Below are 27,861 nucleotides of genomic sequence, written 5' to 3' on the forward strand. Positions count from 1 at the left end.
CGCTCCAGGTCAGGGACACGCGGGGGCATCTGCCTCCAGGAAGACCTTCAGGCCGGCTCTCAGAGGCCTGCTGCTATTCTGGGCTACGCCTGGGATTACAACAAGCCCCTCCTTACCTGAGTCAGCAAGTGGAGTCGAGTTCTTGTCACTGGAGAAAGCCCAGGAACCCAGGAAATGCTACCAGTTAAAGAGATTTGTGAAATACGAAATCCCCATGAATGTGGGGATTTTGCAATTAGTTAAGACATCGTGCTGAAAACACGGAGGAATTCTACCTATTATTCCCAAACGGTGCTTTCTCGGTGGGCGTACCATGCCTTCTCTGTGGCCATGGGCACCAGCCCGAAAGCCATCACTTTAAGGGTAAAAGGAATGAGGCCCAGCAGAGTTGCATGGTCTCCATTTATAGCAGCAGGAAATTCACTAAGAGTTTGACCAGGGCCCTGCTCAAAGCAGCTAAAGAAATCTGCTAGGGGAGGTGACTTTCTCTGACAGCTGACGGTGTGCGCTGGCCAACAGCTGCGTCCGAGGAAATCGCAGAGCCTGCTGCTGCCGTCTGACCGCTTCCTGACTGGGGTGAGGATGCTTGTGGAAAGTGGCAGGTGCTGCCTCTCGCCGAGGTCCTCCTTAAAGGAACCAGACGCGGTGCCACCAACGTCAGGCGTGCGCGACCCTGCAGCTCGCCCCCGCCTCCTGCTGCTGGCGCCCCTTCACTCCGCCGTCCCCACCTCTGTCCCCCCGCTTGTGACTCTTCCCGCCCGCTCCCTGATGGCGGTCCTACCTTACTACGGCACTTTTCAGCGTTCTGTAAAGTGTTTTAATCACTTTAATCACTCTAAGATTAAAGGTGCTTTACTTTAGGTTTATTTTTAAGGTATTATTTGTCTGAAAAGTATTATAAATCTGCAGCAGTGCAGGACTGTATAGATGATTGTGTGAGCTGGGTACTTAGGCTACCTTTGTCAGACTTTTGAACAAATCAGACGTACGAACATGGTCTTGGAATGGAACTCGTTCGTGTCTAGGGGACTAACTGTAATGTATATGAAATAATACCTGGTTTGAAATAACGTGTCAAGTTTTTATGCACACTTCGAGCATTCTCCTGGGTCAGGAGGAAGCGGCTGCTCTTCACTGAGCCCTTTGTTTTGACCCGTGGTGATGATCCATCACAGCCACGAAACAACCCCCCGCGCCACCAGTAGAGGTGGAAAGAGCCATTTGGAACAGTCTAGGTAAGGGGACAAATCTTACCTCTCAGTCGGCGCCAAGCTGGAGACAAAGGAGCTGATCACAGAGCAGATAAGAGACGTCGGCAGATGAGCAAAGTCAGAGTCAACAAAGAGCCTGAGAAGAAACGTTCCTGCTGCTTCCTTGGCTCAGAGGCCAAGGATGGACACTGACGGCCGAGGAAGGACACTGACTTTCTCTATGGGTCAGAGAACAGTCAGTGAAGTCTCACAGAGCAGAGAGCTAAGAGTTGATATCTGAGCTACGTACTCTTAAGACATATCAAACAAGACTTCAAAGCAGCTCATCACAGCTTTATAAATGTGCATGGAACCAGACTGTCAGGCAACAGTAAAAAGGCTAACGTGGTAGAACATCAGAGGAATGCCATGAAGCTGCTACAGAACACAGAAGGGTTATAACGACATGGGAGACGTCCCGGAAATGGTAAGTGAGAAATATAAAGAATTACTAGGCTCACTCATGCCAACTTCGAAAAAGTACTCCTGAAAAGCACACTGAATGTAGGTCAGCCAAAATACTTACTGTGGTTTTACCACAGATCCCTGTTATCTCCACTCACATGGTTTCCACACACCCTGAAGCTAGCATTTACTTTATAATCATACTATATGATTAAATCTAAAAGTTATACCGTCACCTATCAACTTTTTAGATCTTCTGAGAGTCTGTGTCACACTAAGTTGGCACTTAAGTAGATAATGCTTTAGAAAGATGATACACTTAAGAGTCTAGGGTTAAAAAGCCCACAAGGTTTTATCTGTAACACGTGCTGAGCAGTCAGCCTTCCTGAACAACACAGTACTTGTCTAACATCAGGTGATTTCTGAATTAAACACAAAATAGGCCTAATCAGTGATTAATATAACATCTGATTGCATTAATGTTGTCTGCTACGTTTCCTTATCTTTGTCTCTTCTCTCCATTATAAAATTTAAAAAACCATATAAAATCTTAATCATGGGCTTTCCCTGGAGATCCAGCGGTTAAGACTTCTCCTTCCAATAGAGGGGTGTGGGTTCCATCCCTGGTCAGGCAGTAGATATCCCACATGACACGTGGCCAAAAAAAACCCAAACATAAAACAGAAGCAATACTGCAACAAATTCAATAAAATCTTTAAAAATGGTCCACATCAAAAAAAAAATCTAAAAAACTTAACCATTATTGAATGTTTAAACTACTGAATATTCTGTTAACTCCAGTAATATGAAAGCTTCTTCTACAATTATGGAAACTAAGGATGCAGTGAGAGCTAATATCTGACATGAGGAGGTTCAGGGTCTTAAGACTCTTCCTGTGGCAGAAGTTTCCATCTGACTGTCGTGTCAATGTCATCATCCAAATTCCCCAGCTCCTGCTCTTTGGAGAGTTCTAAGAATACCTAAGTCGGAAAAATAAAGAAGGGAATGGACATGTCAGGGAGTTTCTGAAAGGTGGGTGTACCCAGAGACTCACACAGATTCCCTGGGTTGATGCTTGCAGGTTGAAAACCTCACCTGCTCCAAGGTGGCCTGGGAAAGGCTGTATTCTTCCAGGTCGAAGGTCTGTTTCACTGCGTGTAAAGGGGCTGACATTAGTGGCTTGCACATTTGTCATCAGAAGTATTTTCAAAGCTGGCAACATTAACAGCAACTTCGAATCCAGGAGATATTTTAAGATATGGGCCAAGTAAATTGAATTTTCTTGAAAGATACATTAAAGAGTGCTGATATGGCTAGTCAAAAGAGCAATGCATTCGTGTATAAATGACCTGTAAACCTCCTTCTCATTAAAGAGAACCTTGTGTCCTACTTCCAGAACCTACTTCTGGAATCTGGTTCCAGATAAGAAAAGGAGTACATCAAGGCTGTATATTGTCACCTTGCTTATTTAACTTATATGCAGGGTACATCATGAGAAACCCTGGGCTGGAAGAAGCACAAGCTGGAATCAAGATTGCCAGGAGAAATATCAATAACCTCAGATATGCAGATGACACCACCCTTATGGCAGAGAGTGAAGATGAACTAAAAAACCTCTTGATGAAAGTGAGAGGAGAGTGAAAAAGTTGGCTTAAAGCTCAACATTCAGAAAACTAAGATCATGGCATCTGGTCCCATCACCTCATGGGAAATAGATGGGGAAACAGTGGAAACAGTGTCAGACTTTATTTTTTGGGCTCCAAAATCACTGCAGATGGTGACTGCAGCCATGAAATTAAAAAACACTTACTCCTTGGAAGGAAAGTTATGACCAACCTAGATAGCATATTAAAAAGCAGAGACATTACTTTGCCAACAAAGGTCCGTCTAGTCAAGGCTATGGTTTTTCCAGTAGTCATATATGGATATGCGAGTTGGACTGTGAAGAAAGCTGAGCACCAAAAAATTGATGCTTTTGAACTGTGGTGTTGGAGAAGACTGTTGAGAGTCCCTTGGACTGCAAGGAGATCCAACCAGTCCATCCTAAAGGAGATCAGTCCTGGGTGTTCATTGGAAGGACTGATGCTGAAGCTGAAACTCCAATACTTTGGCCACCTGATTCGAAGAGTTGACTCATTGGAAAAGACCCTGATGCTGGGAGGGATTGGGGGCAGGAGGAGAAGGGACGACAGAGGATGAGATGGTTGGATGGCATCACCAACTCGATGGACATGCGTTTAGGTAAACTCTGGGAGTTGGTGATGGACAGGGAGGCCTGGCGTGCTGCGAATCATGGGGTTGCAAAAAGTCAGACACGACTGAACAACTGAACTGAACTGAACTGTGTCCTACTTCAGTATTCAGCCTTCTGAGTCTCTGTACCTGTATGCTTTCATCTCCAAATCAACTGCTGAGCATTGCTTTGTTGTTGCTGTTAGCGGTTAAGTTGTGTCCAACTCTTTGCGACCCCGTGGACTGCAGCACGCCAGGCTTCCGTGTCCTTCACTGTCTCCCGTTGGCTCAGTGAGTCTGTGATGCCATCTAACCATCTCATCCTCTGTTCCTTCAGTCTGTATTTACAGATCCATGGAGTAAACTCTCTGCTGGTCCCTGTTCAGTAAACACCACGCTTCTTACATGCCAAGGTACCATAAACACCCAGCATGAGCTGTGGTCAGCATCTCTGAAACCAGTCCAGAACCGCCTCTCCGACCCTGACTCGCGTCCCATCCTGGTGTTTTTCAGTTGCCCCAGCACTGACATAGACACACGGGTCAATGGAGTGGAAGCGTCTGGACAGTCAGGTTGAATCCGCGGCTCCACGTTTCTGCTCCTTGTGCCTGACTTTGACAAACATGGAGCTGCCAGAAGCTCACCCTGGTGTTCTTTGGGACGTCACAATGATAATTATGCTCCACTGGTATGCAAGGGAACCAGGACAGAGTGTTCCGACTTATTTCCTCGGGAGGAGAGGGGGAATTAGGTGGTGTGAAGCCAAGTCTAGGGTCGCCCATGCATTCCCTTTAAGATTTTTATTCAAGTGGAAATTTTCCAAGGTTTAACTGATGATATAAGTTTTGTACTTGAAGTTATCTGATATGCATTCCACATGAAAATATTTACAGTACATTAAGTGTGAACAGTCTAAACTCACCTGCCTCTAATTTGGAAAAGGTCTGAGACAGAGGGTGAACATCCTCTATGGGTAATTTATATGCCATCACGAACGAATATCTGGGAGGAGGAAAGGGTGAGAGTTACTAATTCTTCAACATTACAATATTGGGAAGGACTTGACAGCAAAAATAACCAAAGCATTTTAAAAAATTTTCCTTTAGATAAAAAGCAAATAGTTCAATTTGATAAAGCATGAATCTGGGCCAAAAAATTATCTTTAGTCATAAAAATCTATTTACAAGAAAAATCTGCTTTCCCCTAATTTATTGTTCAAGATAAATTCTGAAAAATCGCTCTGATAAGCTTTCATACTCAGGCTGTGGTGTCTTTCTTTTGTATTTTATTTCTCACTCTCAAAAGCCAATCTTTCTATGCTCCCTGGAACCTTTTAATCAAATTTTCTTCTTTTCAATCTTTTGTACAAGAATTAAAACTTGTAGAGCTCTCTCCCTTTAAAAAATTCTTCCTTGACCTCTAACCTTCCCAAATATGTTCATCCAGGACCTCATGTTGCACAATTCAATGAACATTGTTTGGTCCTTCTCGTTTAGACTTCTCAAAAGAACTAAATAAAATTCACGCAAACTTAATAACTTTCTCCTTTTTATTATTTATTATGTCTTTGCTTTGGGGTTTTTACATTAGCTTTTATTGGAGCATAGTTGCTTTACAAGGCTGTGATACTTTCTACTATACAGCAAGATGAATCAGCCATATATGGATAAATATACTAGCCCCCCCTTGTTTGGATTTCTTTCCCATTAGATCACCACAGAGCACTGAGTTCCCCTTCAGTAGGTTCTCATTAACTGTCTATTTTAGACACACTATCAATAATGTACACGTCAATCCCAATCTCCCTGATTCACCCCACAGTCCCTTCCCCCTCAAAGAGAAAAGTAAACATCTTACATTAACGCATGTATGTGGAATCTAGAAAAACGATACAGATGAAGCTATTTGCTTCATCCCAGCAGAAACAGGGACACAGGTAGAGAACAAATGTACAGACATCTTATTACACATCATGGATGGGAGCTTTCTCTCCATCTTCTGTGCGGAGAGCTCATTGTTGACTGGAGCGTTTACACGTGTTTTCTCAAAAGAGTGACTCTTACCCGAAGTTTTCCACTGGCCAAACCCGCTCAGCCTTAAAGTCTGCCCTTAATGTCATTCCCTCATTCATTCGCATCTTCCTTTGCTAATACTCTTTCCTCAAAAGGACTCAAGCACCGTAAGAACCTTGTCTATCTACTGCCTAGTCCATACACAGCGTCCAGCCTCCAGCACAATACGTGCTCAAAAGTAATAGTTTTTAAAAAGAGTAGTAGTATGTAAGAAAACCGCACACCTTTTAGGGAAATTCCGGCTCAGTCTGCCATTCACATGGGTTTGTTTGTCTTTATTTGTAACTCACAGCTGATCTCATACGCCTTTAAAGGAGGCATTCCCTTCTCCAGGGGATCTTCCCATCCCAGGGATGGAAACCAGATTTCCTACATGGCAGGTGGACTCTTTACTGTCTCAGCCACCAGGGGAGCCCGAAGGAACTATAGGGAGGATCCAATGATTTCTAATCAATTAATTTAAGATAGAGTCAGGGAAGTTCCCTGTGGTCCAGGGGTTAGGAACCCACCGTTCAATGCAGGGGGGCTCTGGTTTGATCCCTGATAGGGGAACTGAGGTCCCACATGCCGAGGAGCAAGTAAGCCCACGCGCCAAAGCTAGAGTGCTCGGGCCACGAGAAAGAACCCGCGCGAGTGAGCGAAGAGCCCGTGGGCTGCGACGCAGGCCTGATGGGGCCAAAGAAGTCAGTGGGATAGACAGAGCCAAACAGTCTGTGGAGCAGGAGACGGCAACCCCCTCCAGTGTCCCTGCCTGCAAAATCCCCAGCGACATCCTAAACCCCATTAAGGTAAAGTCAGCCTTTCTGAAGCATGGGAGTCGGTCCGAGGTCTCGGTATAATTTCATCTTTGGTAAAATGTTATAGACTGATACAGAATTTTCATTGGCTATTTAAAAAAAAAAAAAACCCATTCAATCGATGATCAAGCTTATACTTTCCCCCCTCATCTCTGTCATTCCATAGTTCACACACACACACGGACACACACACTGTCTACCTGTTCTCAATACTGAACACTCACTGAGAACTTTTCAATTGCTGTCTAACCTTCTGTGCTTCCTTGTTGTTGTTTAGTCGCTAAGTCGTGTCTGACTCTTTATGACCTGCCTGTAGCCCGCCAGACTCCTGTCCATGGGATTCCCCAGGCGAGAACACTGGAGTGGGCTGCCATGTCCTCCCCCAGGGGATCTTCCCGACCCAGCGATCACTCCCGCGTCTCCCGCATCCCAGGCGGCCTCCCGCTGGGTGGTCAGGGAGGCCCCTCCCTCCTTCCGAGTGGCCCCTCCACAGCCTGTTTGTGACCCACAGGCAGCCGGGGCGCCCTCTTGCCGCCCTCTTGCCGCCCTTCTGGACAAGACGAGGCCGTGGGTGCTGGAGGCCTCGCGCCTGGGGCGGCCCTCACCTCTCCTGCCGAGCAGCCTGGGGGAAGAGCTTGAGAATCTCCACGTGCAGAGGCTCCACCTGGGTGAGGGCCTTTACCTTCACCTCCAGTAAGTAGTCTTTGCCAAACTTGCTTTTCAGATGCTGAATGGAACCGATACACCTGGTCCAGGGAAGGGACAGAAGAATTGAAAGAAAAGGGACGCCTCCTGGGTTCTCCTGCCCCTGCATCAGCTGGCACCCACCTCAGCCTCCCGGACACCATGACGGCCACGCGGTCGCACACGGCCTCCGCCTCGGCCATGGAGTGGGTGGTCAGCAGGGCGCCCCTCGTCGTGTTTCTAACGGAGGCCCGGATTGCCTGCCTAGAGACAGAGTAAGGGACTGTTTGCACTTCCAAAGTCATCTGGGAAAACAGATGAATGGGAATGACAAGGAGGCCTAAACAGAGAATGCTGGGGGAAAAAAATCTTTGGAGAGAAAGAGGAAAAATTGTGTTAAGTAATTATATCATCACATCAACAGGCTTCACAGAATGAAAAGCAGATGTCTGAAAAGTGTGACTAACTTGGTGTTTGTTTTGAAGAACAGGAAAACACCACACTGTAGGATTTTCAACAACTGAAAAATAAAACAGAGGAAGAACGAGGCAGGGGAGGACTAGTGAGAGAAAGAGAAGTCCATCGAACGCATTCGAGAGTCCATTTGATTCTTAAAATGCCAATTTTTTTCTTTCCTTGAGGAAATCTGAGTGAGTGAGTGGTAGTCACTCAGTCATATCCAACTCTTTGTGAACTCCCTGGACTGCAGTCTGCCAGGCTCCTCTGTCCATGGGATTCTCCAGGCAAGAATACTGGCGTGGGTTACCCTTCCCTTCTCCAGGGGATCTTCCCAACCCAGGGATCGAACCTGGGTCTCCTGTATTGCAGGCAGATTCTTTACAGTCTAAGCTATCAATATATTGAGTTTCACTGACTCAAACAAAAGAGGATCTGAGCCTCAAAGGTTAGTGGAGAAAACGAAAAACCTCAATGAGCCATCACTCTAGACTCAGACGATTGACACTGACACTTAACGTGACGCCCCTCACCACATCCGCAGCTGCCCCTCGGGGTCCAGCCCCGTGGTCGGCTCATCCAGAAGCAGTACGGCCGGGCTCCCCAGGACGCTCAGCGCGAAGCTCAGCTGCAACGGAGAGGAGCCGCGTCGGCGCCGGCCTGGGGGTGTGCAGGGCAGGGGGCCCCCAGTGCTGGCCTGGGGGCGCGCGGGGGAGCCCGGCCCCGCCCTCCCTACCTTCCTCTTCGCCCCTTCGGGTAAGGCCTTGGCGGGGAGGGCCATCTGGTCCTGCAGCTTCAGCGCGGCTGCCAGCCTGCGGGAAGCACTCTGATTATGTCCGTGCCTAAAATGTCTAGGGCACCCCAGCACTTCTAAGCAGAGAGGACTGCACAAAGCCTCCTTCACAGGGTCCTAAACAATACTTGTCTTGACTTGGTTCTCATTCAGATTTGCAGTCATTTTATTTGCATGAAAGCTAAAGGCATGGTTCATCATCTCCTTTCCACATTTCATGAATAAGTTCTATGTCTCCTCTTCCTCCAGCTACAAACAGCATGCTGGAGGAGGCTTTGCACCGCACCTTGAGACACTGAGAGCAGCCTCCTCTTTGGCCAGGCCTTTCACGGCTGCGTACAAGTCCAGGTGTTCTCGGACCGTGAGGTCGGGCCACAGCGCGTCCTCCTGTGGACAGTACCCCAGGCGCCCGAAGCCGTCGTCTGCCTGCTGCGTCTGAGCTGTCCCACTGTCACTGAAAACCACCTGCATCGAACAACAAAGGTCAGATTCACATCTGCCTTCCTCTGCAATCCTCCTACTTCTGAAGGAGATAAAAACGACCACTCAGCTACAACCCTTCTTCAGGATGCAAGAGGTGTTTTATAAATTCATCTGTGTATTCTTTTTTTTTTAAAATCATTTGATGCTGGAGAGGGTGTGGAGAAAAGGGAACTTTATTACACTGCTGGTGGGAATGCAAGCAGGTACAGCCACTATGGAAAACAGTATGGAGGCTCCTCAGAAAATGTAAAAGACAATTACCATGTGGTCCAGCAATCCTAGTCCTGGGCATATACCCAGATGAAACCATTATCAAAAAAAAAGAAAAAAAATACATGCACCCCTGTGTCCACAGCAGCACTACTCACAACAGCCACGACAGGGAGACAGCCTGAACACTCATCACAGAGGAGCAGAGAGAGATTCACAACAGCCAAGACACGGAAACAGCCTGAACACTCATCACAGAGGAGCAGATAAAGAAGATGAGGTGCATACATACGATGGGCTACTATTCAGCCATTAAAAGGAATGAAAGAATGCCATTCCTAACAGCATGGATGCAACTGCAGATTATTTTACTAAGTGAAGTAAGAGAGAGAAAAACAAATATTGCACATTAGCACATATATGTGGAATCTAATAAAATATAGCACAAATAAACTTATCTAGAAAACTGATAGACACAGAGGTCAGACTTGTAGTTGCCAAGGAGGATGTGGGGAGGGAGGGGTGAACTGGGAGTTTGGGGTTGGTATAAGCAAACTATATAAATATATATATATAAACATATATGTTTATAAAAATATATGTATATAAAAAATATATGTATATAAACATATATACAATGGATAAACAACGAGGTCCTACTAGAGTACAGGAAACTATATACAACACCCTGTGATAAACCATAATGGAAAAGAATGTCAAAAAAAAAAGAATGCATATACGTGTATAAGCGAGTCACTCTGCTGGAGAGGGAAGCCGGGCATGCTGCAGTCCACGAGGCCGCAGAGGGGCAGACATGACCGAGAGGGAACGGAATGGAGCTGAACTGCCGTATGGCAGACACCGGCACAGCACGTAAATCAGCGACACTTCAGTCAAACAGAAACCACTGGACTGGCCGATGAGAACAACACGGAGAAGCCACTGACGCTGAACAGGACAGCCCCCGGCTGTGAGCCGGCCGCCTCCCACGCCACGTACCACTCCCGCGGTCGGCTTTGTGTCTCCAGTTATCATTTTAATAGAAGTGCTTTTCCCAGCTCCATTGTGCCCCAGCAATCCCAACACTTCACCTGGAAAAAGGTTCACCATCACTTTTTGTACTTAAGGAGTCGACTAACCTAAAATCACTTAGATCAGGAATGTTTTGAAATAAAATAGCATTTTCAGACAGCACCTTTGTCATATCTGCCTTAGTGAAAGGACTGGATTTACATGAGAAGAAGTTGGACACCTGGATCCAAGATCAGCTGTTTTTTATGACATTTGATCTGGGACAGGATTTTGAAATAAAAACGTCTCTCTGCCAGCAAGTCAAGTATTTTTATAATTACATGTTAACTGAGATCTATGAACAGACTGGAAGAATGGAAAACCATTCCCTTCACAGTGCTAAAACTAGAGAATAAGGAACATCCTAATAAACAAAACATTATCCAAACCTTTGTTGATACAGAAGGAAACATTCCGAACGGCTGTTTTCGTCTTTCTGGCTGAAAAGCATCTTTTCTTTTTCTGTTTATATTTCTTGTGTAAACAGCTTGCCATTATTACTGGCTTCTAGAAAACATGGGAGAGCATGATTTTCCTCTTAAATATTACGTATTTTGTACATTCATGTTTCACCTTTCATTTCCTAGGCTATGAATTTAACCAGATTTTTGGGCCAATAGTACTTTAGCCTCTTGTTTCAAATAAAACTCTCAAATGTACATTTACGAATGAGGACTTCTTTATCAACTTCTTATGAAACCAATTCATAAGCAAACATATTTCCTTTGTGCTATGCTAACCTTGCCTTTTGCATTAATTGGCCTTCTTATTAATTTTAATGCAGTATAAATTCACCTGCTTTTTTTCATATACTATTTAGAATTATTGACATAACAATTTCAATATGTGGCAAAATGGAATTGAAACTCTTCAAGATGTGGGATTTTGTTAAAAATTGATAAAGAATATCAGAATTCTTGAACTGCTCTGATGAATGAAGATTAAAATCCACCAAAAAAAAAAAAATGGAAGAAGAGAAAATTAAGAGTGATGACTGGATAAATTCATCAAAAGGTAATGACCTGAATATGAACTACAAATGGAAGGATTACAGATGCAATAGCAAGTTTTCACACTAAAACCAACACTTTGCCCACTGTACAAGACAAGGTGACTATCTCAGTGCTTCATCAGAGGCTCAGCCGCTTGCTTTTACCTCGTCCAAGTTGGAAGCAGTGAGTGCATTCGCCGTTTTCACTCTTTCTGCTTGAACGTCTTCATCCTCTTCTTCCGGTTCTTCTGGGTTTGGACGATATTCCCTTCTTCTTGGAGAGATTCTACAGAGAAAATAAAATAACATTAAAATGAAATTCTCACTGTACAACCACTACCAGGAGAATATGGCTTCAATGATTTAATTCTTTTTCTTTGTTTTACAAGAATATAAATGATTACTTAATGACCTACAAGATTCTTCTTGACAGCAATAACTCCCTCAAGTAGCCAAGTCCCATGAAAGACTCTCTGACTATTTCTTCTCTTTAAAACCTTTTATCTCACCAGCCGACCAGCTCTCTAAAGCCTCTCAGATACAGACTTAGTCTTCAGTCTGCTGCCATCTAGGTCATCATCACGTTGCATCATAAACGATCACCATAACTGGCCTCTCTTGCCTTTTCAAACATTTCACGATGAACTCATTTTTCATTACTGCATCTTCTACTCAGAGACCCGTACTTCTCATAAACAGGAGAAAAACAACACTTGATGCTTAACCACTACGTGTGCAGTTCACAAGATAAATACCCAACTTGCCTAAAATCACAAGACCCATGTCTTAGAAACTGTACTCACTGCATTCAATGTAATTCTCATTTTTTTTGCTTTTATTTTTTCAGAATAATATTTCCCAGTGGGCCTAGCCAAGAGTTTGGATAGTAAATCCACACTAATAAAATGATGTTAAATGTACTGCTATACATATTAAATGTTTAAATTATATTCAGATGTTAATGTTCTCCCAACCTGAAAAATGGATCTTTCCTCATTGTTTCTTTTCCATACTTCATTTCCAGGCACCGTATAATAAAAAGAAAAATGATCATCTGAAGGTACGGCTAAAGGCAATGATAAAGGAATAGAATATTAGTATCATCTTGGGATTCAAGCTCCCTGGGAAATATATGCCTTCTGTCATAGGAGATTTGATCATTTTCTCATAATTTGATAAAAATCTTATAAAATGTTTATCACATGGAGAAATTTATTCAAACCAACCTATATATGGTGCCTACAAGAGAGTCACTTCAGATCTAAAGACAGACACAGACTGTAAGTAAGGGGATGGAAAAAGGTATTCCCTGCAATGCAAATGAAAGGAAAGCTGGAGGAGCAATGCTCACATCAGACAAAACAGCCTTTAAACAAAGACTGTGACAAGAGACAAAGAAGGATATTCATGACATAAGGAGCAATCAAACCAGAAGAGACACCAACTGTAAATATATATGCATCCAACGTAGAAGCACCTAAATAAAGTACATATTAAGAGATATACAAGGAGAAACTGACAGTGATACATTAATAGTGATGTGTGATGCATGCGTGCTCAGTCACGTCTGACTTTGCAACTCCATGGACTTTAGCCTGCCAGGTTCCTCTATCCATGGGATTTCCCAGGCAGGAATACTGAGCAGGGGTGGGGGGTGGGGGTTGCCATTTCCTTCTCCAGGGGATCTTCCCAACCCAGGGATCGAATCCACGTCTCTTACATCTTCTGCATTGCAGGTGGATTCTTTACCAATGTGTCACCCGGGAATCCCCAGTAGCAGGAGACTTCAATGTCTCACTTATGTCAGTGGACAGATCATCTAGGCAAAAGGTAAATAAAGCAACACTGGCCTTAAGTGATGTATTAGATCAACTGGATTTTATATATACATATAAATTTCATCCCAAAGCAGCAGAATATATCCCTTTTAAGTGCACATGGAACATTCTTGGAACAGACACGTGCTAGGCCAAAAAGCAGGCCTTGGGAAATTGAAGAAAACTGAAATCACAACAAGCATCCTTTTCAACCATGATTCTCTGAGACTAGAAATCAACTATAAGGGGAAAAGTTGCAAAAAACACAAACATGTGGAGGTTAAACAATTGTATAACTTTAGCATTTATTCATGGTCAGCAGAAAACCACCATGTATGACACATCTCCATGTACACTGAATAAAATAAAAAGAACAAACCTTCAGTATATAAACGTCTGTGATATATTTTATACATTTATGAATTTATAAAAATTTAGAAAATTTCCTCCCTTAACTCTTTTTTTGCCAAAAAGAGAAAATAAGAAGCCTGTGGTCCACTGTTTCCCCCTTACTCCTCATTTACTATAATGCACAGAAATAATATTTACATTTTGCTTCAGTATTTTTTCCCAGTATAAAATTCCACTTACTTTGTTCTCTTTATTCTTCATTATTCAAATTAGCTTCTTTTTAAATGCATATTGAAATGATTTTTAGGCACACAGCACCTTTGGTATTTCTTATAAACCACCTCAAATTGTCTTTGGATACGTGTATCAGCAATGTACAGTAACAGCAATAATAAAAGTAATCTAGTCTTTAGAATTTCTGGTATATATTACACTGTTCTTGCCTTAAAAATCCCATGGATAGAGGAGCCTGGTGACCTACAGTCCACGGGGTCTGAAAGAATCGGACATGACAGAATGACTAGGCATATACTCTATATAAAAAAATACCTTTAGGTATTACCATTATTGGAGAAGGAAATGGCAACCCACTCCAGCATTCTTGCCTGGAAAAGCCCATGGACGAGGGGCCTGGTAGGTTACAGTCCATGGGGCCGCAAAGAGTTGGACACGACTGAGCGACTTCACTTCATTAACGTTACATTGATTATAGAAAACTGGTGGTGATGGTAGTGGTTGAGCTGCTCAGTTGTGTCCGACTCGTTGGGGGCCCACGGACTGTAGCCCGCCAGGCTCCTCTGTCCATGGGCTTTCCCAGGCAAGAGTACCGGAGTGGGTTTCTGCTGCATTGCCAGGCAGATTCTTTACCACTGAGCCACCAGGGAAGCCCATAGAGAACAGTAAGAGCAGCTATTTGGGGGAATATTTCAATTTGCCATTCTTTGAATAAGAACAAGTATATCATGTGGCTATATATACTTAGGTAGAAATATTTTCTTACTATGAAGATTGTTAGGAGAATGATTTCAACAATTTCACTTCTCTCAGAGTCCTGACTTCTGGACCTTCTTCGATACAACTGCTAAAGAAAAACAGGGCTGTATGAAATTTCTCTGCATCACGAATAGAACGTTCTTATGTTAAATACGCCTGAATCCTATGACTTGCTGTTCCACAGGACACTAGGGAATGCTCTGTGAATTGGGACAAGACTTGTTCTCCGACACTAAAATCTGCTGGAAGGTGACGCCTTTCCTTGGTTATAATCTCCAATATTTTCTGTATTCTGACTCTGTGCAGTGCGTGAGAGCATGCGTGCTAAATCACCTCAGTTGTCTCCAACTCTGTGTGACCCCAGGGACTATAGCCCGCCAGGCTCCTCTGTCCATGGGATTTCCCAGGCAAGAATACCGGAGTGGGTTGCCATTTCCTCCTCCAGCGGATCTACCTGACCTCGGGATCAAACCCACATCTCTTATGTCTCCTGCATTAGCAGGCAGGATCTTTACCACTAGCGCCACCTGGGAAGCCCCAATTCTGTGCAGTAGGGATTCACAAGTTCCTTTTCAGTGGAAGTGACTAAACATACAAATGTGAAGTAGCTGAGATTCACTATCATGTCCCCAGAATTCTCAGTGGTACTTGGACTCTCCCAGAAGTTCCTAACAGCATCTCGTTTTCCTTCCTGCACCAATCACTCACCCCCAGAGCAATTTACTGACACTAGTAGTACAAACAGCATAAAATATCACATCTTCCCCGCAGTCCTCTGTTATAGGGAAAGGTAGAGCTAAGCACAAAAATAATTTTTCAGATATTTATCAAAACTGAAATGGGAAACTTCCACTTCACAGTGAGGAGAGAGTTCTGTAACAGTGGGAAAAACATAGTCCTTTCTTACAATCCCCTCTTGGAATTCATAAACCACAGTTGGGTTTCCTGTTGCATTTCTAAATGGATTTACCTGCTTCCTTCCGGGTATGAATAATGGGTTCAGGGTATTTGCAACTTTCAGCTCTATACAATTTTTTCACATTTTCTTTTCAGAATTTACCAGCAATTGAATAATTTCTAAAATTTTATTAAATGTACCTGCTTCCATATCAGAAAAGATTTAATTAACAAGTTACATGGTCAAAGTCAAAAATAAAGTAGGTAAAACTGCTTACCTCTATCATTTCAGAAAGAAAAAAAATTGAAGTGCACGAAGGTATTAAAATTATACATATAATTACAATACTTCCAGAATGAGTTAGTCTCAGGAGGATGAGCATAAATAATGAGATCTAAAGGAAAAAAATCCACAGATATAATTTGCTCAGTCATATTTAATATAAGATGTTTTCTATAAGTAATCTATTTTCCTAGAAAGATATTCCCATTTTCAATTTTCAGCTTAAGTATAACAATATTGAGAGGACTGCCTCTTTAGGAAGCATCAAAGTGTCATCACAACTGAAAGACATGATTACAATTAAAGTCTGACATAAACATCTAAAAGATGCGGTACTACCTGGCACGGATATACAGCAACAATTAAAAAAGGGGAGTATGCCATTATTTTACTTTATGAACATAAATCCTCATATGCTTTCAGCACTAGCATACAGTTAACCTCTTGTCGAATGGTATTGTAGTACCATAGTTTTAGGAATAACAAAAGAATAAAGAAGGGAATAGAAACTTCTCTTAGCATCTACAGAATATTATTTACCAAGTACTTTGAAGAGCAATTTACCAGCATTATGATAGCGAATGCTCTTGGAGAGACTCAGTCCTAACCCTGTAAAGTGCTACTGCTTTATATACATCTCTGAGTTCTGAGAACTAAACCTCAGAAACCTGAAATCACTTCGCCCAATATCTTACAGCTATTTAATGCCAGATTTAGAATCCAAACCTAGGCTGTCTGACTCCAGAGCCTAAGTTCTTGCCCTCCATACTTATATAAGAAGAGGTTGGGGACTTCCCTGGAGGTGTTAAGACTCCGCTCCCAATGCAGGGGGTCCAGGTTCAATCCCTGACCCAGGAACTAGATCCCACAAATTGCAACATAATATTCTGCATGCTGCAACGAAGACTGAGGATACCACATGCCATACCTAAGACCTGACACAGCCAAATAAATAAATATTTTTAAAAAATTAGAGATACCAAGGGAATATTTCATGCCAAGATGGGCACAATAAAGGAGAGAAATGGCATGGACCCAACAGAAGCAGAAGATATTAAGAAGAGGTGGCAAGAATACACAGAAGAACTGTACAGAAAAGGCCTTAATGACCCAGATAAGAACAGTGGTGTGGTCACTCAACTATAGCCAGACTGCTGGAGTGCGAAGTCAAGTGGGCCTTAGGAAGCATTACTACGAAAAAAGCTAGTAGAGGTGATGGAATTCCAGCTAAGCTATTTCAAATCCTAAAAGATGCTGCTGCTAAGTGCTGGACTCAGTATGCCAGCAAATTTGGGAAACTCAGCAGTGGCCACAGGACTGGAAAAGGTCAGTTTTCATTCCAATCCCAAAGAAGGGCAATGTCAAAGAATTCAAACTACCCTACAACTGCACTCATTTCACATGATAAGCAAGGTAATGCTCAAAGTACTTCAAGCTAGGCTTCAATAGTACATGAACTGAGAGCTTCCAGATGTACAAGTTGGATTTAGAAAAGGCAGGGACCAGATATCAAATTGCTAACATCTGTTGGATTGTAGAAAAAGGAAGGGAATTTCAGAAAAACATCTATTTCTGTTACATTGACTACACTAAATCCTTAGACTGTGTGGATCACAACAAACTATGGAAAATTCTTAAAGAGATGGAAATACCAGATCACCTCACCTGCCTCCTGACAAGCCTGTATTCAGGTCAAGAAGCAACAGTTAGCACTGGACATGGAACAACGAACTGGTTCCAAATTGCGAAAGGAGTACTTCAAGGCTGTATGTTGTCACCCTGCTTATTTAACTTATATGCAAACTGAAGTGAAGTGAAGCCGCTCAGTCATGTCCGACTTTGTGACACCATAGACTGTAGCCTACCAGGATCCTCAGTCCATGGGATTTTCCAAGCAAGAACACTGGAGTGGGCTGCCATTTCCTTCTCCAGGGGATCTTCCCAACCCAGGGATCAAATCCCAGTCTCCCACATTGTAGGCAGACGCTTTACCATCTGAGCTACCAGGAAAGCCCCATCATGCAGAGTACATCATGTTAAATGCCGGGCTGGGTGAAGCACAAGTTGGAATCAAGACTGCCAGGAGAAATATCAACAACCTCAGATACGCAGATGACACCACTCTAATGGCAGAAAGTAAAGAAGAACTAAAGAGCCTCTTCTTTTTTTAATTTATTTAATAGGAGGATAATTACTTTACAACATTGTGATGGTTTCTGCCATACATCAACATGAAACGGCCACAGGTACACATGTGTCCCTCACTTCCCCCTCCCTCCCCACTCTATCCCTCTGTGTTGTCCAGAGCAGTGGTTTGGGGGCTCTGCTTCAGGCATCAAACTTGCACTGGTAACAAAGGTGAAAGAGGAGAGTGAAAGAGCTGGCTTAAAACTCAACATTCAAAAAACTAAGATCATGGGACCTGGTCCCATCACTTCATGGCAAATAGATGGGGAAAAAATGCAAACAGTGACAGACTTTATTTTCTTGGGCTCCAAAATCACTGTGGATGGTGACTGTAGCCATGAAATTAAAGGACGCCTGCTCCTTGGAAGAAAAGCTATGACAAACTTAGACGGCATATTAAAAAGCAGAGACACCACTTTGTCAACAAAGGTACGTATAGTGAAAGCTATGGTTTTCCCAATAGTCGTATACAGATGTGAGAGTTGGACCATAAAAAAGGCTGAGCACCAAACAATTGATGCTTTTGAACTGTGGTGTTGGAGAAGACTCTTGAGAGTCCCTTGGACTGCAAGGAGATCCCACCAGTCCATCCTGAAGGAGATCAGTCCTGGGTGTTCATTGGAAGGACTGATACTGAAACTCCAGTACTTTGGCCACCTGATCTGAAGGGATGACTCATTGGAAAAGACCCTGATGCTGGGCAAGAGTGAGGTCAGGAGGAGAAGGGGGCGACAGAGGATGAGATGGTTGGATGGCATCGTCGACTCAATGACATGGGTTTGAACAAACTCCGGGACACAGTGAAGGACAGGCACGCCTGGTGTGTTACAGTCCATAAGGCACAAAGGGTCGGACACGCCTGAGCAGTTGCAAAACAGAAGTTTAAAAAAAATAAGGAGATATTGTATGAGTCAGCGGTCCACACATCCAGTCAATGAGTCAACCTATAATGTGTCAGGTACCAAGACCTTATGTATGTGAAACTGATCACAGAATTTAAAAAACTCTTTAAAGTGTTCTCTCCACAGCACAAGAAATATTTTCTCCACAGCACAAGAAAAAGCAATATAAACTGAAACAATCTGCGGGTCATCATTTTAGGACCTTAATCAGAATCCCCTCAAGGCCCACTGGCCGTACCGCTATGGTTATGAGAGGCACTGTTTCAGCAAGATGTGTGTCAGTGTGCTTCGGTCCCGCAGAAACCTGAAGCTAAGCTTTCTAAATCTCACAGTGCAGGAAAGAGCTTATCTTTGACCACCCTACTGCCTCCATTCCATCCCTTTCTTTCACCTTTTTTTTTAAAAAAGAATTATCTATTTGGCTGCACCGGGTCTTAATTGGGGCTGAGGGACTCTAGTTGTGCTGCACAGGCTGAGTTGCTCTGTGGCTTACGGGATGTTAGTTCCTGGACCAGGGATTCAACTTGCGCCCTCTGCACTGCAAGGCAAATTCTTAATCACTGGAAAGGCCCCTTTCTTTTTATCTTACTTATCGTACAAATTAGCTCATCCATCATTTCTAACCCATTAGAAAAATTAAAATAATCCTTCCATCAGCTCTTCCTTCCAACAAGCAACAACAGCTACAACCTCTGTCCACAGGACTTTCCAGGCAAGTATACTCAAGGCGGGTACCCTTTCCCTTCTCCAGGGGATCTTCCCGACCCAAGGAGTGAACCCTCGTCTCCTGCATTGCAGGTGGATTCTTTACCATCTGAGTCACCAGGGAATTCCTAGGATTCCATACTTAAAGGTCAACCAAATATGAACTCTCAATTAAGAAAAAAATCAAACCTACAAGGCAACAATCTACTAAGTGTGAGTAGAGAAGGGGGAAAACTACAGATTAAAACTGTTTGAAGACTTTAGCTACTAGACTCATCAAACAACAAATGCAAGTATTTCAATTAAATGTACACATGTAAATTAAATTCCACATGTAAATTACATGTGGAACTAAGAAAAACACAAACTAGTATCAAAAGGCTGTAAGGGACAGTTCAGCAAATTTGAAACAGAACCAGAGTTCTGAAAAGCAAAATTGAAGTTTTAAAAATCTGCCAAAGATTAAAGATAATTTAGACACAGTTGAATGGTTTTTGGTCATAAAGCCACTGTTAGAATAAACAGGGTCACTACATAGTTTCCAGACTGAAACATACCCAAAAGAATAGTCTCAAAACATATAAAGCAAAATTAGAGAATAAAACTGACTAATCTACCTGTCTACTAGGATACATGAGAAAAAAGAATTAGATCAAGACCAATTCCAATGGTTAAGGAGATATTACCTTGCTATAACATTTAACCATCATTTTACAACCACCAACAAAACTGGCTCAGAATTACAGGTATACAGGGATGAGATTTAGAAGCTAAGAAGCAACTTAATCACCTTTAGGATGTCTACTGTTGCAATGAATTCTCGAAATGGTTGCATTTATGACATTTCTGCCCACAGTAAACCCAGTCTTTGGATACCACCCACAATGGCCAACAGCGCAACTCTCACAGCCTTAGAGAAGTAAGACCTTGGTCTCCTGACCCTAATCCCTCCACCATGTCCCCAAACCAGACAGGAGAAGGGCAAGTCCATAAGAAAGAGAGAAAGGATAGAACATCTTTCCTTTTCTCACCAAGGGTCCTCAAACTAAAGGCATGCCTGAAATGCAGCTAGAGAAGAAAATTTTCATTGTTTGTAAGATTAAAGCTACGTTTTGGACTCGACTGGCCCTCTTTAAGTACTTAAAGCAAATCTTAATGAAAGAAACAGGATTATGTTAATATCTGAAATGGTCAGAAAGGCATGAGAGCCTGCTCAAGATGTCAGCAAGGCCTGGGGAAGGAGATGCAACAGACTACGTGTAAAGTAATAAATAATTTTATTTCTTAATAAAACTTTTCTCTGTTTACTTGCTTGCTTATGTTATTTGTCAATATGGCCACCTAGCACAACTTTTTTTTTAATAAAGAGAATTAATTATTCAGGAGGCAACCCCCCTGAGTTGAGAAACTTGGGCTCAGGTCTCATCCTTTAGCATTTTCCCCGCTCTATAAAATGAGGGAATTAACCCCAATGATCTAGCCTTTCAGCTAGGACAGGTCACGATTTTTATAGCTGTTTCATCTCTTTCCAAAGAAACAGAAGTGCCAAAGAGAAACTTTTGAGAACAGAAAAAAAAAGAAAGAAAATGAACTGAAACCTTAAACCATGAACATGGCCAAACAAAGACCAAAGTGCTAAGGAAGTAGTTCCACTTCCAAGTATTTACGCTTAACTGTCCAGTTTTAGAAAAAGAACTTCAGGGAAACTTCATATAAATATGCATGGGTGTACATTTTCAGATACTTACAAGAAAAAAGCTGAGAGACCAAAAGCCGTTATTTTTTCTTCCCATGGGAAAGAGGAATGAAATCACGTATGTGAGGAGTATGAGACACGCCGCACAGCCGGCCACGCAAACCGCCTGACAACACAGCGTTAACAGCAAGGTTAGAGACAGGGTCATGGGTGGGGTGAGGGGCAGGCAGAGGATCGGATCACAAAGCTGCCAAAGGCAATTTTCTTGTACATGCCTTTGGTTAAGCACAAAGTGTTAACAAAAATGAGTTTTTTTGTTTTAATTCTATTATTATATTTGGGGAATTTGGGGGAAGATGATTACTTACCAGAGCAAACACGAATTCTAATACAATTGTGAATTCCAAAAATATGCAGTACATTAAATGTATCGAAAAAAGAATTCCAAAATAAAATGAGATGTCCACCAGGGCCTGTCCACACCAGCATGCTGACGGACAGAGGCCTAAGATCCGCAGCTGAGACTGAGCTTTTTGCTGGCGAAGAAACAGAGGGGATACGGGTGAGGCTGCTGAAATCTTGGGTAAAAGAGGTATCTTGTTTGTTAATTTTTAGTAAATTTTAGAAGTAGTATTCTGCAGCAGCTTTTTTTTTTTTTTTGAAAAGTCTACGTTCTTTTACATAGCAAATCTGACCTTCAGGAATTTGCTAGCCTGGGTTTAGGAAGCAGGTCACAGGACAACTAAGACACTAATACTATTCCAAAGAAAACAGTGTGTCTCCCAGGTGGTGCTAGTGGTCAAGAATCCACCTGCCAATGCAAGAGACGCAGGTTCAGTCCCTGGGTTGGGAAGATCCCCTGGAGGAGGAAAGGACAGCCCGCTTCAGTATGTTTGCCTGGGAAATCCCATGGACTGGGGACCATGGCGGACTGCAGTCCACGGGGTCGTGAATAGTCAGACATGACTGAGCACAGAGAGCACGTGGCCAGAAAGAGCATTTTCCAAATCAGCTGACAGCCGAGGGGGCGGGAGGGATGGGGAGGCCCCTGACGCTGCAGGCAGCGTCTGCCCTGTGCCTCAAGCTGATGTAAAGCCCCTTTACAAGAATGGAGTCAAAAAGCAAGAAATGTGGTACAGCTTATATTTCACACTAAAAGATTCCCTTTGGAATTGTAGATTAACTACACACAGTCAAAAAGGAATGCATTTTCCACCTCTGAAGCTGACGTGAAGTGATTCCCTTGGTAAAATATGTGTGTGTCTGGCTGTGCTGGGTCTTGGTTGCAGCATGCAAGCTCGTAGTTGCAACATGTGGGATCCAGTTCCCTGATGAGGGATCGAACCTGGGCCCCTACATTGGGAGTGCAGAGTCTTAGCCACTGGACCACCAGCAAAGTCCCGAGGGTGAGTCCCTTTAAAACCAAGGTTACTTTACTGTGTTCAATCATGAATTTTCTCACCTCTTTGACATCACGATGAACCATTTAATAAAAATGCATACTTAGATTAGAGTAATACAATTCATGTATAAACATTTTTCTTGAAGGGCTATCCTGTGTGTATAAGACAATAAAATCCCAGTTTACTGAAGTCATATAGAAGCATCTCTCCTCCTCCGCCCACCCCCCACGCACCCCCTCCCTCTCATCCATGCTCTTACTTTGTAATCGCTGACGCTGCTCATCCCAATGTACGGAGAAAGGCAGTTTACAACGAGCAACAGAAGAAAATCCAAAATGCCAAATGCCCATGCTGGGTCGTCCTGCAAGTTCCAAACATATCCGTAAGCTACTGCGCTTGTTACCAACCACACAGTCAAACACAAGGATCAAATACATTTAGGGAAAGGGTGAAAACGTCCGAATGGAAGGATATACCTGATTTAACAAGCAAACAAAGAGCAAATATGTTTGTTACCCTGAAAGGCAGGTTGCGTTCCCAGGAACTGCATGATTTCAAAAGAAACTTAAAACCTTGATGTTACACGCCTGTGTGAAGACGATAGAGAGAAGGTTCTCTCGCTTATCTGTATCTGGTGTGTGTGGCTAAGCTGTTTCAGTCATGTCCGATTCTTGTACGACCCCATGGGCTATAGCCCACCAGGCTCCTCTGTCCATGGGATTCTCCAGGCAAGAAGACTGGAGTGGGTTGCCATTTCCTCCTCCAGGGGGTCTTCCCGACGGAGGAATCGAACCTGTGTCTCTTATGTCTCCTGCAGTGGCAGGAGGGTTCTTCACCACTGGTGCCATATCTACCATAATCAAACACTTCTGTTAGGAAACATCTGAAGGCTGAGAAGTGGTTATTAAAATCATGTGTTATCAAAAGTTGCACTGCACTCCACAAGATATAAAAGATAAAACAACCAAGACCGCAAAGGACACTGTAATATATAAAGTGACAGAACACTAAAACTTAAAAATAATCACAAGTTGAGGGATAGGCCATACATTCCACACCTGCTTTAATCAGTGACTGTGAAATGCTCAGTAAATTCCCCCAGGGAAACCTGACATAAATTAAGAATTTGGGTTGGAGGGTTCTCTGGGTGTTCTAGGTTTTCCAAGACAATCTGTTCATTAATTTCAGAAAATATGTATTGGGTACCTAAGAAATGTAAAAAGCTATTCCCGACTATGAACCAAAAAAAGCCCAAATTATTAACATGGTTCTTCAACAGTTCTCCGTCATTTTCAATGTTTCCGTGTCCTTTAGGATCTTGGTTTTTTCGGGTTCTATGTCTTAAGGAGCTGGCTGTGATTTTTAACCAGACACAATTTTTCAACCAGACACAAGAGTGGGGCCACTGATAAAACATGACTTGATAGTGTATTAAGTGTGGTGGTAAATAAATGGAAAAAATAGTGCCACATAAAGGGTCAAAAACAATAGGGTACATTGGACTTACCAGAATTCTATTATACATTTACATTTCTCCATTAAAATTTAAAAAATAGTGATGAAGCTAAACATTAAGTGAGGTGAAAAACTCTTATCTTTCAGAATAATGGCAAGCATGTATTGAAAGCTTACTCTCCCCCTAACAAAAATATAACTCTCTAAGGTCGGATTTTTTTTTCCCTGTGCCATGTATGCTGTATCTCCAGCATCTAGAAGCACCAGGTCATGGCAGATACTCAAGAAATACTTGCAGAATGATGAAGACGGTACGTGCCAGGCTCTGTTGTAGGCGCCTGATAAACTCACCTAATCCTCACAGTTTCATGTACAGGAGGTCCGAGGACGTCCCCCTCTTACAGGAGAGGCCCAGGAAGCAGGAGGGCTCGCAGGGAGCAGGCTGCAAGCTCAGGCACAGGCTCCAGCGCCCCTGCCCCTTCCTCCCAGCTGAACTGCCTCTCACAGAAGTTACCCCTCTACTTACGAATGGAAACGTGCTACTCTCCGTCTTAATAAGCTCTGTGACGTTAAAGATTCCAAGCAGGGCATTGCTAACAATCCCAATAAGAACAGGAAAACAGTTCATCCTCTTGGTATTGCATGCAACTGAAAATCTGTAATCCTTTAAAAAAAAAAAAAGGCACACAAATATATGCTGTAAATTAGAGTAAATCTCCTTATTGCATAGTCTGTAAATTATTAGGGTGGAATTAGGATAAGAAGGAGACAATTAGCTTTTCCTTGACACTTCTCCCTATTGGAATTGGTACAAGAATGCCTTATTTTTGTAATTTAAGTGAGTTATTCTAAAAGTGATATAAATGAACATTCACGAACATGGAAAGATGTCAAAGATCTAGATTCTATGTGACAAAGAAAGTCGTAGGACTTGTCTAATATGATTTCAATTTAGAAAATATATTTCTGAATGTGAGATCATTCTAGATATAGTGAGTTGTGTTTTTATAAAGGAAAAGAGTGTAGAAGACAATTATTAAATGCATTAACATAAATATAATATGAAGAAACAAGTGGAATTATGAAGAGAATTTTACCTTCTATGTTACATACTCCAGTAATGTTTAAATTAATCTATTAAACAGTATTGCTTTTTTCTGCTTTATTGAGATATAGTGAAAGTCGCTCCGTTGTGTCCGACTCTTTGTAACCCCATGGACTGACTACACAGTCCATGGGATTCTCCAGGCCAGAACACTGGAGAGGGTAGCCGTTCCCTTCTCCAGGGGATCTTCCCAACCCAGAATTGAACCCAGGTCTCCCACAATGAAAGCAGATTCTTTACCAGCTGAGTTATCAAGGAAGCTTTACTGAGGTATAATTGGCAAATAAAACTGAAGTTATTTAAAACACTGAGAGTGTGCATAGCAGTGGGAGTTTCCTGGTGGTCTAGTGGTTAAAACCCGGTGCCTTCCCTGCCACGGCCCAGGTGCAATCTCTGATTGGGGAACTAAGACCCCTTAAGTCATGCACTTCTGACAAAAGCTCAAGGAAAACATACACTTTTGATATGGTTTTTGGAGCAAATACTAAACAAATTGACGTTTACTGAAGTGTTGTTTGTCCAATTCTGGATGAAGTTATTATGGGCTATAAGTGCACTATTTTTGCATATGGCCAAACTGGTACTGGAAAAACCTTTACAATGGAAGGTGAAAGTTCCCCTAATGAAGAGTATACTTGGGAGGAGGATCCTTTGGCTGGTATAAGTCCACGTACTCTTCATCAGATTTTTGAGAAAATTACTGATAATGGTACTGAATTTCCAGTGAAAGTGTCGCTATTGGAAATCTATAATGACAAGCTCTTTGATCTCCTTAAATCTGTCTTCTGATGTTTCTGAGAGACTGCAGATGTTTGATGATACCCATAGCAAAAGGGGAGCGATAATCAAAGGTTTAGAATAAATTACAGTACACAACAAGGATGAAGTCTATCAAATTTTGGAGAAGGGGGCAGCGAAAAGGACAACTGCAGCAACATTGATGAATGCCTACTCAAGTCGATCCCACTCAGTTTTCTGTTACAATACATATGAAAGAAACCGAAGTTGATGGAGAGGAGCTTGTTAAAATTGGAAAGTTGAACTCGGTTGATCTTGACAGCAGTGAGAACATTGGCCGTTCCGGAGCAGTTGACAAGAGAGCTCCGGAAGCCGGAAATGTCCATCAATCCCTGTTGACTCTGGGAAGGGTTATTACTGCTCTTGTAGAAAGAACACCTCATGTTCCTTAATCGAGAATCTAAACTGACTAAAATCCTCCAGGACTCTCTTGGGGGACATACAAGAACATCTATCATTGCAACAGTTTCTCCTGCATCTCTCAATCTGGAGGAAACTCTGAGTACATTGGAATATGCTCATAGAGCAAAGAACATACTCGATAAGCCTGAGGTTAACCAGAAACTCACCAAGAAAGCTCTGATTAAGGAATATACAGAAGAGATAGAGCGTCTGAAACAGGATCTTGCTGCAACTCATGAAAAAAATGGAGTGTACATTACTGAGGAAAATTTTAGAGCTATGAGTGGAAAACTAACTGTTCAAGAGGAAGAAATTGTAGAATTTATTGAAAAAATTGCTGCTGTTGAGGAAGAGCTAAATAGGGTTACAGAATTGTTTATGGATAGTAAAAATGAACTTAACCAGTGCAAATCTGACCTGCAAAGTAAGACACAGGAACTTGAAACCACTCAAAGACATTTGCAGGAAACAAAATTACAACTTGTTGAAGAAGAATATATCACCTCGGCTTTGGAAAGTGCTGAGGAGAGACTTCATGATGCTGCCAACAGGTTGCTCAATACAGTTGAAGAAACTACAAAAGATGTATTTGGTCTCCATTCTAAAATGGATCGTAAGAAGGCAGTTGATCAGCATAATGCAGAAGCTCAAGATGCTTTTGGCAAAAACTTGAATAGTTTGTTTAATAATATAGAAGAATTAATTAAGGATGGCAATAAGAAACAAAAGGCCATGCTAGAAGTTCACAAGACTTTGTTTGGTATCCTGCTGACGTCCAGTGTCTCTGCATTAGACACTGTTCCTGCAGCAGCACTTGGATCTCTCACATCGATTCCAGAAAATGTGTCTGTCTACACTTGTTTCTCAGATGTCTAATGACACTGAAAGAACAGTCACTAGCAGCAGAAAGTGAAACTGTACTTCAGGAATTGATTAATGCACTTAAGACTGACCTCCTCAGTTCACTGGGAACAGCTTTATCCCCCACTGTGGCATCTATCCGAGAAGGCAATGGCACCCTGCTCCAGTACTCTTGCCTGGAAAATCCCATGGATGGAGGAGCCTGGTAGGCTGCAGTCCATGGGGTCGCGAAAGAGTCAGACACGATTGAGCGACTTCACTTTCATGTATTGGAGAAGGAAATGGCAACCAGTGCACTGTTCTTGTCTGGAGAATCCCAGGGATGGGGGAGCCTCGTGGGCTGCCGTCTATGGGGTCGCACAGAGTCGGACACGACTGAAGCGACTTAGCAGCAGCAGTGGTATCTATACTGGAAATCAACAGTCAATGGAAGAATATTTTCAAGATTTCGTCAATTGTGGCTAATAAGATAGAAGATCAGAAGAAGAAAATGGATGGCTTTCTTAGTACACTGTGGAACAATCTACATGAACTAAAAGAAAATACAGTTTCTTCCTTGGCT

The 27,861-nt window shown here is 42.7% G+C and overlaps 1 protein-coding gene and 1 pseudogene across 1 annotated transcript in view; one reads left to right on the forward strand and one right to left on the reverse strand.

The window, feature by feature from the left end:
* Window positions 1-1,451: 1,451 nt before the first annotated feature.
* Window positions 1,452-27,861, reverse strand: part of ABCA10 (ATP binding cassette subfamily A member 10) — a 55,067-nt gene continuing 28,657 nt past the window's right edge. Inside the window, exons 22-39 of the mRNA XM_065909531.1 lie at window positions 24,660-24,797; window positions 22,938-23,039; window positions 21,644-21,811; window positions 21,328-21,441; window positions 15,781-15,897; window positions 14,613-14,693; window positions 12,419-12,510; window positions 11,610-11,730; window positions 10,843-10,960; window positions 10,382-10,473; window positions 8,976-9,154; window positions 8,633-8,708; window positions 8,430-8,524; window positions 7,585-7,704; window positions 7,362-7,502; window positions 4,810-4,889; window positions 2,751-2,806; window positions 1,452-2,635 (exon numbers count right to left, since the gene is read on the reverse strand). Coding sequence (XP_065765603.1) covers window positions 2,537-2,635; window positions 2,751-2,806; window positions 4,810-4,889; window positions 7,362-7,502; window positions 7,585-7,704; window positions 8,430-8,524; window positions 8,633-8,708; window positions 8,976-9,154; window positions 10,382-10,473; window positions 10,843-10,960; window positions 11,610-11,730; window positions 12,419-12,510; window positions 14,613-14,693; window positions 15,781-15,897; window positions 21,328-21,441; window positions 21,644-21,811; window positions 22,938-23,039; window positions 24,660-24,797 — 1,989 coding nt within the window. The 3' untranslated portion in view covers window positions 1,452-2,536. The remainder of the gene's footprint in view (window positions 2,636-2,750; window positions 2,807-4,809; window positions 4,890-7,361; window positions 7,503-7,584; window positions 7,705-8,429; window positions 8,525-8,632; window positions 8,709-8,975; window positions 9,155-10,381; window positions 10,474-10,842; window positions 10,961-11,609; window positions 11,731-12,418; window positions 12,511-14,612; window positions 14,694-15,780; window positions 15,898-21,327; window positions 21,442-21,643; window positions 21,812-22,937; window positions 23,040-24,659; window positions 24,798-27,861) is intronic.
* On the forward strand, window positions 25,013-27,508 carry LOC136150322 (kinesin-like protein KIF11 pseudogene; annotated as a pseudogene).

The sequence above is a fragment of the Muntiacus reevesi genome, chromosome 18, assembly GCF_963930625.1.
Source record: "Muntiacus reevesi chromosome 18, mMunRee1.1, whole genome shotgun sequence".
NCBI lineage: Eukaryota > Metazoa > Chordata > Mammalia > Artiodactyla > Cervidae > Muntiacus > Muntiacus reevesi.